This window comes from Onthophagus taurus, chromosome 3 (assembly GCF_036711975.1).
Source record: "Onthophagus taurus isolate NC chromosome 3, IU_Otau_3.0, whole genome shotgun sequence".
In the NCBI taxonomy this organism is placed as follows: Eukaryota; Metazoa; Arthropoda; class Insecta; order Coleoptera; family Scarabaeidae; genus Onthophagus; species Onthophagus taurus.
This window is the reverse complement of record NC_091968.1, coordinates 1,722,737-1,737,411: the sequence shown is the minus strand read 5'-3', so window position 1 is coordinate 1,737,411 and position 14,675 is coordinate 1,722,737. Positions and strand designations below refer to the sequence as shown.

General features: G+C 34.0%; 1 protein-coding gene across 3 annotated transcripts in view; it reads right to left on the bottom strand.

The window, feature by feature from the left end:
* Positions 1-14,675, bottom strand: part of LOC111421339 (Leucine-rich repeat kinase) — a 42,885-nt gene that overhangs the window by 17,419 nt on the left and 10,791 nt on the right. For all 3 annotated transcript variants that reach the window (XM_071195368.1, XM_071195370.1, XM_071195369.1), the window contains 7 exons: positions 10,924-11,097; positions 10,677-10,874; positions 9,785-10,620; positions 3,797-4,376; positions 3,606-3,744; positions 3,260-3,528; positions 1,947-2,709 (listed from right to left, as the gene is read on the bottom strand). In XM_071195368.1, the coding sequence (XP_071051469.1) occupies positions 1,947-2,709; positions 3,260-3,528; positions 3,606-3,744; positions 3,797-4,376; positions 9,785-10,620; positions 10,677-10,874; positions 10,924-11,097 (2,959 nt within the window). The remainder of the gene's footprint in view (positions 1-1,946; positions 2,710-3,259; positions 3,529-3,605; positions 3,745-3,796; positions 4,377-9,784; positions 10,621-10,676; positions 10,875-10,923; positions 11,098-14,675) is intronic.

Below are 14,675 nucleotides of genomic sequence, written 5' to 3'. Positions count from 1 at the left end.
TGGCCCATTATGTATGGAATATAGTATATATAGGTGCCCATTATGTATGGAACATAGTATATATCTTGTATAAACATTTTATACAAAAGTTGTTTAATATTTTATTTGCCATAATAAGGCAGTATTCAATTGTTTTTATTTCAGAAAACAAATGAGCAACGAATAACACTTAAAGTTCCTTAAATGGCAATGTACCCTCCAATAATTCGAGATACTTCGAGGTACCAACCAAAGTTGATACATACCAAGATATACAGGTTATCTAAATTTGAAGGGGTGATTTTTCAATGAAAATTAAGGGGGGTCTTTCATATAACTTTTTGGTCAAAACGGATTTTCCGGTTACCATAAAAAACGATAAATAAATAAACATATATTATTATCAAGTCAAAACCAGTCTAAACATACAAATTAATGTTGTTAATTTTTCTCAATGAAAAAGCTTCATAAAAGAAGTAATATTATTAATATAAATAATAACTTGATGTTGTAATTATGTAATTGTAATTATCACATCACTTCACATCAGAACTTTTTAATGCGTCTACATTTTTCTATTTAAAAAATTAATTTAAATAGAGAGATTCAATATGCAACATTTTTTTCAAGAAGAATTGTCGATTGCGGACGTTCACGAGAAGTACATAATGTAGTACTAGAGGAAGAACTTTTGTATCCTTGTCATCTGCAACGTGTTCAAGCGCCAATGCATTTTTTGCCAATGGATTCTTCAAATAGTTACACAAACCCCGCAGATTTTATGTCGTATTTTATTTACTGATTTTGTAACTTTTCAAAAGAATCCATCAGAAATTTTCATAATAATCACATATGGGCTGAAGAAAATCCACATAAAATTGTTGAATCCAATTTTCAACACCAATTTTCATTAAATGTATGGCTTGGTGTCATTGACAATTATTTAATTGGACCATATTTTTTTCCAATGAGATTAAATGGAGACGCATACTGTAATTTCCTCGAAGAGGAGTTGCCCCTGCTTCTTGATGACGTTTCGATAGAAATCAAGCGAGAATTATGGTACATGCGCATTTTAGTATTAACGCTCGTCGCTACGTAGACGAAGTTTATACAAAACGTTGGATAGGCAGCGGTGGTCCTCAGAATTGGCCAGCCAGATCTCCGGAATTAAATCCATTAGATTTCTGTATTTGGAGTTTTCTTAAAACCCTGGTTTACTCAACTCCTGTTGAAAATATTAAAGATTTACGGAATCGTATCATCGCATCATGTGAAACTGTTAGGAATACACCAGGAATATTTGAAAGAATACGAAATTCAATGAGGCGAAGGGTAGAATCGTGCGTCGCTGCTGAGGGGCGGCATTTTCAATATTTATTATGATTATTAATATTTTGTTAACGTTATTATTTGTTTTTGTAGTTTTGTTAATTGTTATTGTTATAATATTGAAAAATTTGTCATTATGACATCAGCCTACTTGATATTTTTACATAAATAATAACCATACTATGAATTTGTGTCAAATAGGTACTATTTTATTTTTTTATGGACAAACTAACAACTTTAGGAGAAAATGTTAAGAGACAAAAAAGTTGCATATTGAATCCCTCTATTTTGATTAATTTTTTAAATAGAAAAATGTAGATGCATTAAAAAGTTCTGATGCGAAGTATCATAGGGGTGGATTTTTTCACCCCCTTATAAAAACATATTGGGGTTATAAAAATCGTCAAAAACTATCACCTTATTAGTAATAGTTATCTACCAAATTTCATCCTTCCAAATTCCTCCATAGTGAATTTATTAAAGAACAATTTTTTTTCCCAGTTTTAGAGGGCTGTAACTTGGAGGAGAAGTGGTTTTTTAATTTTCGCTGAAAAATCACCCCTTAAAATCTTTCGCATCAATTTAGATACACCTGTATACTATATACCATACATAATGGGCATTTTTGTTCTTACCATTATCGTGTAAAAATAAAGTAGCTTGATGTAATTCACCAGCATCCCTGAAACTCCTTCCATATCTTTGTTGCATTTCCGTCGTAACAATCGTCCGATATTGTTCCGCATTTAAAACCGGATCTAAATTATTAATTCGCCTCTCTGCCGAAATATGATTAACAACATCTTCCAAAGCCAAATAAGAAGCGGGCACCTTTTGTTCTAAAAGTAACTCTTTACTTCCAGGCGGTCTCAAACTAAACACCGTGTCATAAATTAAATTGCACAATAATTTTATGTTATGCCTCGTTTTACAACTAATTTCAATCGTGTCTAAAACCCGAGGGAGTCCGCATTTTTCCGCATCGACTATATTGATGAAACGATCTCTTATTACTTGTTGGTATTCTTCGGAAACGGTTGGATTTCGTTCTTGGACGATGTCGTAGTGGGTTCCGATGATTAAAACGGGCGAATTCGGGGCCCGAGCTTGGATGTTGACTAACCATTGGAGGATTTCGTTTATTCCTTTGTAACCATCAGCGATTTTCCATACAACTAAATAAAGGCTACGCTTTGATAAGAAATATTGATGCGTTGCGTAGTATTCTTTTTGTCCTCCAAAATCCCATGTTCGGAAAATTACGGGGCCGTGTGTTGATTGATTTCGAATTTTTTTCTCGTAAATCCAATCTCCTATATCGACACCAACCGTTGATATATTTGTACCGCGACAAGTTTTTACGTTTATGTTTTTATTTCCCATACGTTTTGCCCAATGCTTAAAAAAAATAGTATATTATTAGACGAGCATATAATGAGGGCTATGTGAATAAAATACTATACTTTGTCCAGGACTACTGTTGAAATTGATTCCATAAATTATTTTTTTTAAATACATTTTTGAATAAAGTTTAAACGTCAATGTGACACAAATTCAATGTTACCAACTGTAACCAACTTCACAACAATTTGTCAAAATTAAATGTCAATTTTACGAAACGTCATGTTTTTTTAAGAAAATTAATTAATTTATGCTTAAATCATAGAAAAAAAGGAATTTGTTTACGTTTTTTTAATGTGAAACCTTTAGAAAGTACTAAAAAATTAAATTAAATTGACGTTTTTTGAAATTTTGACATTTCAAATAATTATTATTATGTCAAGTTGATTACCCGTAAATAATTAATTAATAATTAATTATTATTCACTCCGTGAAAAATGACTACCCTTTTGATTTAGAAAACTCATTTATAAGGTATATATTATAAGGTAGTTGTGGACAAAATAAATTATTATAACCTAAAAAAAATTTAAATAATCTTTGGTACCTCAGGTTTTTTTCTACTAACTCCTTCTTGTCTTAGTTGTTCCAACAAACTAGTTTTTCCAATCCCTTGAACGCCCACAATCATTAATTTTATTCTAGCGTACGGTCTGGCGTCTTCAAGAACCGATTTTAAATAACCAATAATATCCATCGTTTTATATTTCTTGCTGTCGATCATCGACTTAAGCGGTTCCTGCAACGAGCAACCTCTGGTGTTCAGATTCCACAAACGCGACAACAATCCCATTTGCGGCGGCAACTCGTTGATGTCTAAATTTAAATCGGTAAATTTAAAAATAGATTTAGTTTCGCGGATTTCTGGGCAATCTATCTCAAAATTTGTTTACCTAAGTTTCCGCTGATATTCAACACTGAGAGGTTATTTAGGTCGTAAATATTCGTTGGGACTTCTTTTAATAAATTGTTGCTGATATCCAACATTGATAAATTCGGAAACATTAAGCGTGATTTCCCAGAAGGTAAAGTCTGAAATTAAAAATTAATTAAATCAAAAATTAAGAACAATTATTTTTTTTACCCTTTCCGGGTCATCATCTTCTAAAGAAGTAAAATCCCCATCATCATCCGTGCTTAATTGTATTCTAGTTAATTTATTATCAGCAATAATCAACGTCCTCAAATTGTCCAACCTCAAATGTCTCCGATGCGAACAAACCGTGTGTAAAACCGTATTTCTTACGGTATTTCTACTTGGATTTTGCCTCCTAACTCCAATAACCGAAAGTTTATCCCTTGAAATTGCGGTATTCGTAGCGTAACAAGTCACATTGGCCATCTCCATAACATCTTGAGCTTCAACTTGAGGTAAACTCGGCCAAACGCTAATCTGATTGTGACTTAAATCTAATTGTTTCAACGTGCTTGGGTAACTGGTGATGTGGGACATTGAACGCAATGAGTTAAACGCCATGTTTAAACGGGTTAAATTGACTGCTAGGCAGGGTAAAACCACCGGGATGCTTGTAAATAGATTATGTGCGAGATTTAAGGCGGATAATTGGGATGATTTTTCCATTGTTGATTCATCGTTGTGAAGGATTTGTTCGGTTACATCAACACTTTTTGACCAAATGTGGTGTTTACTAATATCTAATTGGCTAAAAAAATTAATAAAATAAATACATACTGGGAATTTCATATAACTCGCAATATATGAATCTACTGTGCTCTTGCACTGTCCCACATAAAACGCAACACAGCTTAATAATACAGGCATTGGGTAGTTTTGCAAAGAAAAAGGTGACGTCCATATGATAACTCTGAGTTTCCGTCTTAAGAGACGCACTAAACCCAAAATCTAACGCTGAATAACAATTAAAACTAGAACTAACACTACATCTAGATCTAGAAACACTAGGATTTAGCAGCACGTCTTTCAAGACCACTAAACCTGAATGATTCTAGATCTAGGTCTTGTGTTAGTTCTAGTGATAATGCTAGTGTAAAACTAAAACTAACACTAGACCTAGAACCGCAACATAGAATGAAATTAGTACTAAACCCAATAGTTTTAGTGCAATAAAAATATGCAACATAGCGATATCTTATGCTAACTAGCGCTACTAATCACTGTCATTAGAACAATCATTAGAACTAGAACTAGAATCATTCGGGTTTAGCCGCACGTCTCTCAAGACGGCTAAACCCGAATGTTTCTAGTTCTAGGGCTAGTGTTAGTTCTAATTTTACACTATCATTAGAACTAACACTAGAACTAGAATAATTCGGGTTTAGCCGTCTTGAGAGAATTATTCTAGTTCTAGTGTTAGTTCTAGTGATAGTGTAAAATTAGAACTAACACTAGTCCTAGAACTAGAAACATTCGGGTTTAGCCGTCTTGAGAGACGTGAGGCTAAACCCGAATGTTTCTAGTTCTAGGTCTAGTGTTAGTTCTAGTTTTAGTTCAATAACAACATGCAATCTAGCGCTATCTATTGCTTAATAGCGCTACTTAACACTGTCACTAGAACTAACAGTCGACCTAGAACTAGAATCATTCGGCTTTAGCCGTTCGTCTCTCAAGACAGCTAAACCCGAATGTTTCTAGTTCTAGGTCTAGTACTGGTTCTACTTCTAGTAATAAACTAGGGGACTTTAAAGATATCCAAAAGCGTCCAGAAGCTTTCTAATGGTCTCTATAATTATCAAATAGTGTTTAAACACTTTCTAGACAGTTATAAAGATTTCCAGAAGATTTTTAAAGATGTTCGGTTTCTGGACTCCAGAAGTGTCTAGAAACTTTCTAATGATTTTTCGCTCGTCTTTCAAGACGGCTAAACCCGATACTTTCTAGTTCTAAGTCTAGTGTGTCACTTCAATAAAGATATATTATACAACAATCTGGTGCTGAATAACAAATAAAACTAGAACTAACACTAGACCAAGTTTCAGGTTTAGCCGTGCGTCTTCAGATATTTTCTAGTTCTAGGTCAGGTGTTAGTTCTAGTTTTAAATATTATTAAGCGCTAAATTGTTGTGTAATTTTACTGAAATAAAAGTAGAACGTCATTAGACCTAGAATTAGAAACATACAGGATTAGCTGTAAGTTCTTAAGACGACCAAAACCGCAAGTTTCTAATTCTAGGTCTAGTGTTAGTTCTACCTTTTGTTCAACGAAGATATACAACAGTCTAGCGCTGAATAAAAATTAAAATTAGAACTAATACTACAGCTAGAACTAGAAACATTCAGGTTTAGCAGTGCGTTTCTTAAGACGGCTAAACCCGAATGTTACTAGTTTTAGGTATATTGTACTTCCAGTGATAATATTAGTGACACGAAGTAATGAGGAAAAAAGATTTTTATCTTTTATTTTTCTGGAAAACCGCCTCTTGTGTAAATTCTTGCAAATTTTGAGGTTGAGCAGAATTTCTAATTAACTTACTTAAAACTGCACCGTATTCCTCATTACTTATACCATCAAACAGAGAAAAAAAATATTTTTGTCGTTTTGTATTTCTCAAGAAACAAGTTTTTTTTATATTTTTACAAATTTTGGGTTGATCAGAATTTCTGATCAATTTAGTTTTGCTTGCATCGTAGTCTTCATCATCTTAAAAAAGCAAATATGAACAAAAGAATCTTTTGCCATTTCGTATTTTCATTGAAAACCAGTTTTCCTTAAAATCTAGGAAATTTCGAAATCAACTGATATAATTCAAATTGCATCGTAATAGCCGTACGTCTCTTAAGACGGCTAAACCCGAATAATTCTAGTTCTTGGTCTAGCGCTGCATAACAATTAAAACTAGAACTAACACTAAACCCTGAATTCTAGCAAATTTCGAAAATAACAGAATTTCTGACTAATTTAAATTGCATCGTATTTCTCATCTACTAAGAGATACAAATACAAAAAGAAAATTATTTCTGCCAATATTTATTTCTCTGGAGGTGTGGTTTTTTTGTAATTCTAGTCGAGTTCGGGTTGAGCAGGATTTTTGATCGACTTAGTTTAAAGCGCATCGTATTCCTCATCATTCATAGCAACAAATAGAGAAAGAAAATTATTATTATCAGTTTCTATTTTTTTGTAGAAAATAGTTTTCTGGTATATTTACAAATTTCGAGTTGGACAAAAATACTGATCAACTTCGTTTGAAGTGCATCATATTCTTCATCATCTATAACAGCAAAACAAGAAAGAAAATACGTTTGACAGTTGCCAATTCTTTGAGTTTAGGCATACTTTGGAATACATTATTTTCCCTATATTCATAAATATGATATATCTTAGGATCTAAGCATCTATTTACGATTCTCGTGCAAATTGTTGTTTTGATGGCTTTATAAGGATAATTAACATCAACCAGAGAATTTCAAATAATATAACCTCAATCATTAAACATCGAGCGTAAATTTAACATGTAACTTCCACAAACTTCATCAAAATCTTTATTTTTAACAGGAAATTGACAAGAATTAACCCCACTTCAATAGTCACAAACCAATCTATGCAACATCATATAAACTTCCATGTTTAACCACAAGTTTAACTTCAACGAATCTTTAATTTTTGATCGAAAATCTAATTTCAACTTCAATTCAATCTAAATAAACTCCATCAAAACCTTCTTTATTAACAGGATATTCTTCATCAACCCCAATTCTAATCTACTAAACTTGACAATAATCTTCATTTCTAACAGGAAATTTAACATCAACCCAAGAACTTCAAAAAATCTAATTTTATCCATAAAACATCGTGTAATTATTATTTTTTGTTTACAAGTTTTACTGCAACTTCAAAAAATGTACAATAACTTGGCGTTGAATAAGAACTAAAACTAGAACTAACACTAGCACTAGAACTAATGCTAGATCTGGCTTTCTACATAGTACATAGTTCTACATAGTAACAGTGCTAATGTAAAACTATAACTAACACTATACCTAGATCTAGAATCATTTGGGTTTAGCCACACGTCTCTAAAGCCTGAACCCAAATGATTCTAGTTCTAGGTTTAGTGTTAGTTCTGGTTTTACACTAGCACTATTACTATGTTGAGCTAACACTATACCTAGAACTAGAATCATTTGGGTTTAGCCACACGTCTCTAAAGACGGCTAAACCCAAATGATTCTAGTTCTAGGTTTAGTGTTAGTTCTAGTTTTACACTAGCGCTGTTACTATGTTGAACTAACACTATACCTAGAACTAGAATCATTTGGGTTTAGCCACACGTCTCTAAAGACGGCTAAACCCCAATGATTCTAGTTCTAGGTATAGTGTTAGTTCTAGTTTTATACTTGCACTGCTACTAGAGCTAACATAAGACCTAGATCTAGAAACATTTGGGTTTAGCCGTCTTTAGAGACGTGGGGCTAAACCTGAATGATTCTAGATCTTGGTCTAGCGCTGCTTAACAATTAAAACTAGAACTAACACTAGACCTAGAACTAGAAACATTCGGTCTGAAGATGCAAGATGTTTCTAGTTCTATGTCTAGTGTTAGTTTTAGTTTGACACTAGCACTGCTACTATGTAGAACCCAACACTATACTTAGAACTAGAATCATTCGGGGTTAGCCGCTCGTCTCTAAAGACGGCTAAACCCAAATGTTTCTAATTCTAGGTCTTATGTTAGCTCTAGTGACAGTACAAGTATAAAACTAGAACTAACACTAGACCTAGAACTAGAAACATTCGGTCTGAAGATGCACGACCAAACCCGTATGTTTCTAGTTCTATGTCTAGTGTTAGTTTTAGTTTTACACTAGCACTGCTACTATGTAGAACCCAACACTATACTTAGAACTAGAATCATTTGGGTTTAGCCACACGTCTCTAAAGACGGCTAAACTCGAATGATTCTAGTTCTAGGTATAGTGTTAGTTCTAGTTTTATACTTGTACTGTCACTAGAGCTAACATAAGACCTAGAATTAGAAACATTTGGGTTTAGCCGTCTTTAGAGACGAGCGGCTAACCCCGAATGTTTCTAGTTCTTGGTTTAGCGCTGCATGACGATTAAAACTAGAACTGTTACTATGTAGAACTAACACTATAACTAGAATCATTTGGGTTTGGCCGCACGTCTTTAAAGGTGGCTAAACCCGAATGATTCTAGTTCTAGGTATAGTGTTAGTTCTAGTTTTATACTAGCACTGTTACTATGTAGAACTGTAACGTACACAGCCTACCTTCACATAGAAATTATAACTTTTATCAAATTACCTTATTATCATAAATTACCCATGTTAACAATTTTTGTTAACAATTACCATTTTTGTTGATTTCGATGTAAATTCATTCGATTATAAGCAATCAACCAGACAACACGTCTGTCTTTGCGTTTTAATTTTTAAAAAGAGTTAAAATTATTTAATTGCTACTACTCTTTATTGGTGACCCTGAACGAAGTTTTTTGAACCTGCAGCAAAAACCAACCTGAGTCCAACCCTATAACCCGACCATTAACAACCACATCGCTCCAGACAACAGCAGAGCAACAGCCCAGTTTTCGATGTAAATTCATTCGATTATAAGCAATCAACCAGACAACACGTCTGTCTTTACGTTTTGATTTTTAAAAAATAGTTAAAATTATTTAATTATTACAACTCTTTAAGAACTAACACCATAACTAGAATTATTTGGGTTTGGCCGCACGTCTTTAAAGACGGCTAAACCCGAATGTTTCTAGTTCTAGGTATAGTGTTAGTTCTAGTTTTACACTAGCACTGTTACTACGTAGAACTAACACTATACGTAAAACTAGAATCATTTTCAATTTCTAGTTGTAGCTCTAGTGTTCGTTCTAGTGCTAGTCTAGTTTTATTTGTTATTCAGCGCTAAATTGCTATATATTTTTATTGAGTTATAACGGACACTGCGTTCTCTGTATTGATTCGTTATATTGAGGTTTTACTGTAATATCAAATTATATTGACATGTTGCATTTTACGTGAGACAAAGTAAGTAGGTTTCTATGGAAATATATTTTGGTATATTGCATCTTAAATGAAATTCACTGTATTTTTTAATTAAAAATAAAAAACTTACATTAAAGATCTGTCTTTCTTTCTATACCTAATCGGAACAACCCCATCTTCAAACCCAATCGAATCGCTTTCCACATCCGAACAACAAGAAGCGTCACTTTCAACTTCAACATCCGTGTGACTCGATAATTGACTATCGCTTGAGCTTACGCTGAGTCTATCACAGTCTTCTTTGGTATTATCAATAACGTTATTAACCGGCAAATCTTTCAATAAATTAAAAGAAGCGTTCAACTCTTTCAATTTCGGCGCTAACCACATATTATACGGCAAATTTTGCAACTTATTATTCGAAACAACCAACGTAACCAAGCTGGGTAATCGAAACAAAGCATCCGGAATCTGGTCCAAACGATTATCTTGAAGATACAGCTCCTCTAAAACGGGGCAATTATAATTTAATTCTTCAACAACGTTCGAAGATTTTCGTCGGTGAGTTTTTTTATTCGGCGATTCGACCGGAATCGGAAGTTTTTCGATTTTATTTTGAGCCACGTTTAAGTAACGAAGACTGTAAAGCTGAAAGGCGGCCAAAGGAATTGAAGTTATGCTATTGTTCGAAATATCCAAACGAGTTATCGCGTATAAAGCTATATCGTAACTTCTCGGATTTTGTTTTAACTTTGGATTTAAATGCAGCGCGGCATCAATGAGCCATTGCGTCCGAATTTGAGATAAATGACATTTTTGGTTGTGCCAATTTATCATTGCTGGGGTGTTTGGAAAGATTGTGCTGTAAGTTAAGTTCGACATTCCTGAGAAAAGAGTGAATTGAGGCGAATTGATGTTCTCAGTCATCGCTTTTTTATTTATTTTGTATTCTGGGTCAGGGTTTGACTAAAAATAAATTAAATAAATAGAATTAATTTAATTTAATAAAAACGTTAACTTACTTTTATGGAAAGAAGTTTCGCGGTTAATGTTTCATCTTTATTTTGAACGGTAACAAAAAGTGCTTTACAATCGTCATCGCGAGCCCCAAAACGAAGTAATAAATCAACAATTGGAACATCGCGATTTTTACACGCTTCAACTAAAGCTGTTGATTGACCGGAATTGACGTCATCTTCTAATGAGTAACAACTAATACTCTAAAAATAATAATTAAACGATAAATTGATTTAAAAAAAATTTTTTTACCTCGTTATAATCTAAATAAGCTTTAATAATTAAATTAGGATTTCCACCAGCGTTTAAAAGTGATAAAACTATATCGTAATGTTTTCCTTTAACAGCAGCATGTAGGGCAGTTTCTATGTTATTATTACAATACATATCGATTTTTAAAGGACATATTAAAGAGATGTGTTCACCCTAAAAACAAAAATAAATTGTATATGATTTTAATTACGACGATTTGTTTTATTATAAGGATAATTTCGCAGGAAAATAACACATTCCTCATGGATTAATTATGTTTACTCAAACATGTTTAATCGACGTTTCGGGCTATCATAAGCCCGTCATCAGGATTTTAATATAAATCTAAGAGAACAATTACAATTTTAAGCAAAAAGCAACGACGAAACATTTAGAAATAATACATTTAAACATTTTTTTAATATTCTACATTTATAATCAGAATATATAGCAAGTTTGACGTGCTTACAGTGCAGTTACAGTGTGCAAATCGAATGCTACCTACGAAAATGTAATCTGTGATGATAGTGAACAGCTTTGTAGGGATTTCAATGGGAGTGATTGCTGGTACTAACGATGTTCTAGTATGGAAGCCAATGATTAGTGGGACTCTGGAGAAAATAAAAAAACTGTCAATGCGGTGTAATGTCCCCTGCTTATCGGTGCCTTATTGGTATGAAGAAAAGGATCTGAACAAAGGATCGTTTTAACTGTAAACTTTTTAACTTTGTGAATGCGCTAAAAAATAACCGCATTTCTTTTGTTGATGTAAATAGTATTTTGAATTTTCATGACAAAACAAAGCATGGTCTCCACTATGAATATACGGGGAAAGAATAAGGTTTTTTCTTATGTTGCGCAAACAATAACTCGTACATCGAAATGTAACAAGGGTAACGGTCAGATCACTATTGTAAATAATACGGTGAAGGAGATAGAAAGTGGTAATATAAATTCGAATTTTTGTCCAATTCAAACAATACCGGATACTATTTAGTTGATAATTCATCTATAACCTTGTTTCATATTAATATACAGTGTATTAGATATAAAATTGATGAGTTTGAGGCGTATTTGATTGAGAATACTTGTAATTTTGATTTTATATGTATTAGTGAACATTGGCTGAAGGGAGATGATTTACTCATGGACTGCGTGTCTCGCAATGGAAAACCCTATCTTCTTACGCCAGATCTGATTCCATTAATAATTCAACGTTGGAAATCCATTGCGAGATAGCGCAATTGTGTCGATTTTGAGTTGTAGTTTGCTTGTATCGATCGCCTGCTGGTGATTTTCAAACTTTTTGTCGGAACGCCAGTTGTCTCTTGGAAATCCCGACTCAGTTTAGGCAAGTTTTTGTAGTTGGTGATTGTAACCTGAAGGTTGGTAGTTCAGATGGGGTCGTTGTTATGGTGTGTGACCTGTCCTTGAGCTATCGTTTTTACCCTACTGTTACGGAAGCAACTAAGGGCGGAAACTGTCTGGATAATATATTTATAAATTTTGCCATTGGCAATTACACTACCTCTGTCACGGAACCCAATCTGTCAGATCATCGGGCGCAGTACATTACTGTTTCGTACACCGGTGATGTGGGGGGTGTGTTGTATCTGAATAGGATATGTCGGCCGTTGACTGGGTGTGGAAATTGTTGTTTTTCAATTTGTTTAGTCAGTTTGCGTGGGAGATGTTGGATGATCTACACTTCAATGCTAACGATAAATTTGCCATATTTCACGAGAGATTCTTAAATACTTTTAATATGTGTTTTCCAGAGAAATGCTTCTCAACTAGAAAGCGTGTTGTGGTGTCAGATGGTACAATGACAATCTCAGAGAAATGCGTGCTGGCTATAGTTTGGTTTGTGAGTTATACGGCCGTTACAGGTCCCCCAATTTGTTAAAAGCCAAAAAAGATTATCATTGTGAGTATAGAACGGCTATAGCTGAATCTAAGCTGGAGGCAACTAGCAGCTTTATAAATACTGCAAAAAAGAAAGCTAGTGTAGTGTGATCAATAATAAATGAAAATAGAATCAACGATAAAAGCAATCTAAATAGTAATCTTGATCCGAATGTGCTGAATAGATTTTTCGTTGATACTCCCAATGATATCGTTGAAGGGCTGCCAAGTGGTATGCTTGATCCCATTCTCATATGTGAATGTGTGGATCAAATAGTAGCGCAATTTCATTTTTCAGAAGTTGGTCCTGTTAAAGTACATGAATTGCTCTGTTCATTGAAGAGTAGTCCTACACGTGATGTTTTTTCCATCCCAACTTATTTTATAAAGAGGAATGTAGACATGTACGTACTACCGTTGACAAAAGTTCTAAATTCAGTATTTGCTGATTCTCAATTCCCTGATATATTGAAAATAGCTAACGTGGTGCCCGTGCATAAAAAAATGAGATACTATGGACTGCTCCAATTATGGGCCAATAAGTGTACTGCCGGCTTTTTCCAAGGTGTTTGAGCGTGCAATGTATGATAAAATGGTTTCTTATATAGAGGGAAATAACTTGCTTTGCCCAAATCAATACGGATTTCGAAAGGGTCGGATGCTGTTATCAAGTTCGTTGACATGTCCTTGGATTCTTTTGAAAGGGGTCATTATTGCATTGCAATGTTTTTGGATCTGACGCGGGCATTTGACTGCGTGTCACATCAGATTCTCTTGAGGAATCTATCTAAAGTGTATAACTTTGCTAATGACGCTGTTGCTCTTGTCGAGGCTTACCTGAAGAATAGAACACAGCAAGTATCCAACTATTAGCGAGCAACCAAACTAAAGTGGGCCGGACCTCCATCATGCATAAAGTACATGTTTTGTCTTACTTGAAGCGATACATCTTGCAGCAGTTCCGGCAGTACTTCTTCTAGAAATTGTCGATAATCTGCACCGTTTAATCTGTTCGGTAAAAATGTGAGCCTACCGGATTACCGACGATGACAGCAATCATTTACGGAAAATTGTTGCTGATGATGGCCTTCTGTAATTTCATGTGGATTTTCTTCTGCCCATATGTGGTTATTGTGAAAATTGAAAATACCATCCTTTGAGAAATATGCTTAATCGGTAAACAGAACTTCCGCTCCAAATTCAGGATTTTGAGCTATTTTGTTTTGCATCCATGTACAAAAAGCCAAAAGCGGAAAATCTCTTAGCAATAAGGCTTGTACTCTTTGGGTATGGTAGGGATACAAAAGTTGCCCTTTCAAAATTCTCCAAATCGTCGAGTAAGATAGGTTTAAGTTCTGAGCAATTTTTCTGCCTCTTCTACTTAGGGATTTGCAACTTCCCTAGGCCGCCCATTATCAGCAGTATTAGTAGTCGTTGGTGAATGCGTAGAAACAAGTTGTGGTGTGGTACTGGACGATCAGGATGTTTCTCTTGATACAACCGCCGTGCTTCGCTGAATTACCGCACGCCATTCCATAAAGGTGCATTTCGCACATTTCAGCGTTTGTGTAATTCATTTTTATTAATTTTGTAATACAAGCTTACTTTTTGCAGGTACAAACTAATTGTTATTTTGACAGGAGGTATCTTTTGTTATAAAATTTAAAGCCTACTTGTTAAAAATAAATTATACAATTTTTTACACAAACGCTGAAATGTGCGAAATGCCACAGATAACTTTTGTATCATTTTTTTATTTTGCAATTATGAAGTTAACGCATGCTTTTGTTACTTGTTCTAACGTTTACATAAATTTTGTTTAATTGTAAAATATTATGTTTACTTGT